This window comes from Ylistrum balloti, unplaced genomic scaffold (assembly GCF_031769215.1).
Source record: "Ylistrum balloti isolate Yb309-2 unplaced genomic scaffold, AGI_CSIRO_Ybal_v1 Utg372696, whole genome shotgun sequence".
NCBI classification, from domain to species: Eukaryota; Metazoa; Mollusca; class Bivalvia; order Pectinida; family Pectinidae; genus Ylistrum; species Ylistrum balloti.
This window is the reverse complement of record NW_026783151.1, coordinates 19,698-23,638: the sequence shown is the minus strand read 5'-3', so window position 1 is coordinate 23,638 and position 3,941 is coordinate 19,698. Positions and strand designations below refer to the sequence as shown.

Sequence of the window (3,941 nt, the reverse complement as noted above, 5' to 3'; positions counted from 1 at the left end):
ATTGCCTCCTACTGACGCCTATACGCGTTGTGTTTACCTTCTCCTCATTCCCGACTGTCGCGTAAAAGCGACATCGCCTTTATTGATTGTATTGCCGAGAGTCGCTTTGAAGCGACAATTTCGATTGGTTCAGAGAGTCTGTTACGACGGCTTTGATTGGCTAAACGTGACCTATAAACCTGAATAATAATATTATATGGGAAGTTTCCATTCGTTATACAGTCACATGATTCTGGAAGTCGAGCGAAATTTAGAGGAATTTACTACGAAAAGGCACTCACATGGAACGGCGAGTAAACATGGCCGCCGGTAGTACTTTCAATTTTGATAACAGCTCCGACGAGTCGGAATTCGAAGGATTTACAGCCGATGACATTGCCATAGCTATTCAGAAAGGTGCAAGAATTACGTGCAGTAAACCCAGAAGATATATCGGACATATCTGACATCAGTTTCAGTGACTATTCGTCGAGTGAAAGCGAACATGGAAGTGAAAGTGACAAAAATGACGAACCATTGCAGTGGTCCGAAAATACTTCGCCGATTATTATACCCCAGTTTTCTGAGACGGTCGGCCCAACAACAGTATTAGACGTCAACAAGAACGAGTTGGACTTTCTTTCTTTGATATTTTCGCAAGATTTGTACGCCGTCAGTGGAGGAAATGAAAGCGTTTTTGGGCATACGGATCTACATGTCCATTTTACATCTACCTTCACTGGATATGTACTGGTCCACTGATTCTGTTTTTGGCAATTTATTTATTCCTAACATCATGCCTAGAGACAGATTTGATAAACTGTCACAATATTTTCATGTAAATGACTCCACTACCAACTTGCCTAGAGATGATCCAGGATATGACAGGTTACACCATGTCAGACCGGTGTTGGACATTGTGAAGAAAAAATGTTTGGAGAATTATAAGCCACATCAAAACACCAGTGTTGATGAAGCAATGATTGCTTTTAGAGGACGCCTAGGATTTCGTCAGTATCTTCCCGCTAAGCCAACAAATTATGGGGTGAAAGTGTGGATGAGGGCAGATTCTGAAAATGGCTATGCCAATGACATTGATGTGTACACAGGGAAAAAGGGGGATGAGCATAATGCTCAGTATGGACTAACCACCCGAGTCGTTCTAAACCTAACCCAGGACATTGCAAACAAGAACCACATTGTCAACATTGACAATTATTTCACAAGCTATCAACTGTTTGAAGTTTTGAAACAGAACTGGACCTATGCTCGGGGAACCGCGAGATCAAATAGAAAGGGCTTTCCTTCTTCTCTTCTCCACCCCAAATGTGTAAAAAATCAAGGGGACATAAAGATAGTACAGAAAGGGAAGACTGCTGCATATGCGTGGAAGGACAAAAAAAACATCTTCTTCCTATCGACCGCAGATGACCCAACAGAAAACGCAGGGCAGGTAAAACGGCGGCAGAAAGATGGAACGCAGCGACAAGTCCCGAGTCCTGGAGTTGTGGAGAAATATAATATCAAGATGAATGGGGTCGATAGGTCAGATCAAACCAGGACAGCCTATCCGACTTACCGCATGTGCAAAAGATGGTGGACGTACATCTTTTTCTTTCTGCTGGATCTTTCCATTTCAAACGCTTTCATCCTGATGAAAGAATCACCCAATCACAGGTTGATGACTAAGACCGGTAAAGATAAAGACAGGTCTCTCCTAAGCTTTCGCATGAATTTGTCAAAACAATTACTTGGAACATACAGGGCAACAAGAAAAAGGAGGCGAGTGTCAAATGTTGACCCATTTGGAGGTGGACATTGGCCTAAAGAGAGTGAGAAGAAAGGGAGATGTCGTCGGTGTTCAAAGGACAAAAAGCGGTCGGATGTGAAGTGGGAATGTACTGGATGTGGTGCCCATCTGTGTGTTTTCTGCTTTGAAAAATATCATAGGGGATCAGAATTTAATTGGCAGTGTACATAATCATTAACAGTTGTGTTATATTTACATTTAAATGACAAACTTTAAAAACAAAACAGTTGATTTCAATAATTCAATTTCATTTTTGGGATTTATCGAAAAAAAAACCAAGAAAATCAAGGTATGTTCATTCTTTTATTTCATGGTTTTACATAGTTTCAGATATTTACAACAACTTTTATTCTTCATGCAATAACAAAAAACCAACATAAATGTATGAAAATCTCATTTTAATATGTGAGATGGAAATTCTTGGGTGGCGGCCATATTGGCTCAGGGAGGAGGCTGCTGTAGCAATCAAAGATGCTACAGGAAGTGAGTAGCAAACATGGCTGCAGGGGTCAACGAGTTAAGTCATAAGCTGGAATCAGAAAAAAGAAAATTTCCTTGCATCTTGACTGAAAGGTACGCTTGTGATCCGAGGGTTGTCAGGATGATGCGTCAGAGGACACTTGGCAACAGCAGTAGTCTAGTCTTCAAACATATACTTTTATACTAGTGTTGGGAATTGGTTGAAATTTCCTGATCGATCATCAACTTTGTGTAATCGATCGATGAATTCTTAATTGTCTGTTTTGGATATAATTCAAGTCTAAATACGTATTTTGTGTAATGTTTTAACAGCAATTCAGGTAATTACTAAAACTGTTGTACCTATACCATCTTTCTGTGTTTGTTATTTGCTTATTGCACAGAACACTTTTTAATAAAAACAACTGTTGTTCTATTTCTTAATAATTTTACTCTTGTTGAAAATAATTTCAATATTTAAATACTTTATTTTCATATTTCATGATGATCGATTACAGATTCTTTACTCGATTAATTGATCAGACATCTCAAACAAGTGATACTCGATTAACTCAATTAGTCAGAACAACACTATTATACACATTTATCAATTGTTAATTTGGCTTCAAATTATGTTTTTAATGCTAATAATATCATTGTTAAACAGGTATCAATTTCCCTCCCTTATTATAATATTGTGTTGACATTTTTCTGCTGCTAACATAGGCTTATATTCCATAGATTTCAGAAAATCATGGGGAGTCCTATTTGGATAAGTGTCGCCAATATGCTACCAATTTCATGGAATTTAAAAAGTCTTCAGACAGAGGATTGGTCGCCATCCCTGCTTTTGTAGAGCCACCTCCAGCAATAGATATTCAAAGATTCCGTTGGTTCACAAAAGTGTACCAGCTTGATGTCATCTCCAGATTGGAATATGAGCTGGCCGAGCTGACATCAATCACAGGTGATATCCTGAAAATTGATTCGACCAAGAAAATCACAAATAATCTTGCAGGTAAGCAACCATACCACCATTGATTTTCCATTACATGATGCTGAAATAACTGATATAAAAATTACTCAAGCATAATAGATAGTTATTAGGGCTTTCCTGCGACAGTGGAAAAACCTCTTAGTTTTGTTTTATTATTTTTTTCTTACAGGTTTTTACAAGTTGACATTGACATTAAAGGAATTCATTTTATACATGGAAAGCCTGTCTTTGCTTTAGTTTTATAATTGTTTTCGTAGTTTGTTAGGCTAGTCAAGATTAGTGCACTGATATACAGTATTGAAATTGGATGATTTATATTTCAGGTTCAAGTAGAGGCACAGCAATGTGGGCCACCAATGTGGGTAATGAGCATGGTCAGATCCTCATGTCAGTGCTCACTGAAGGGGAAGGGGAAGGGTTGATGAAGATGCTGGATGGCATTGTAGCAAGATATAGAAATGCTGGTGTTTCCCCACCTAAAGTGTTGTACACTGATAGGGATTGCTGTGGCTGGCAGTGTGTGAAGAAGTACTTTGATGCCTGGCCATTTCTTCACGTGAGGTATGTAGTCTGTGACACATCATATTTGTTGGTCTTAAAGTACATTTTAGGTCATATTTTTATGATTGTTTTAGTGTTGTAATGACAGCACAGTGACATTGGTAGATCATGTACCAGCTTCTACCTAGAGTTCAT

At 38.5% G+C, this 3,941-nt stretch overlaps 1 protein-coding gene across 1 annotated transcript; it reads left to right on the top strand.

The window, feature by feature from the left end:
• Positions 1 to 775: 775 nt before the first annotated feature.
• Positions 776 to 1,960, top strand: LOC132564749 (piggyBac transposable element-derived protein 4-like). The gene has a single exon (XM_060229379.1). The coding sequence runs from the start codon at positions 776 to 778 to the stop codon at positions 1,958 to 1,960; it is 1,185 nt and encodes a 394-aa protein (XP_060085362.1).
• Positions 1,961 to 3,941: the final 1,981 nt, after the last annotated feature.

Coding starts and splice junctions, on each gene's coding strand:
- LOC132564749 (XM_060229379.1), top strand. CDS start 776: ATGCCTAGAGACAGATTTGATAAACTGTCACAATATTTTCATGTAAAT.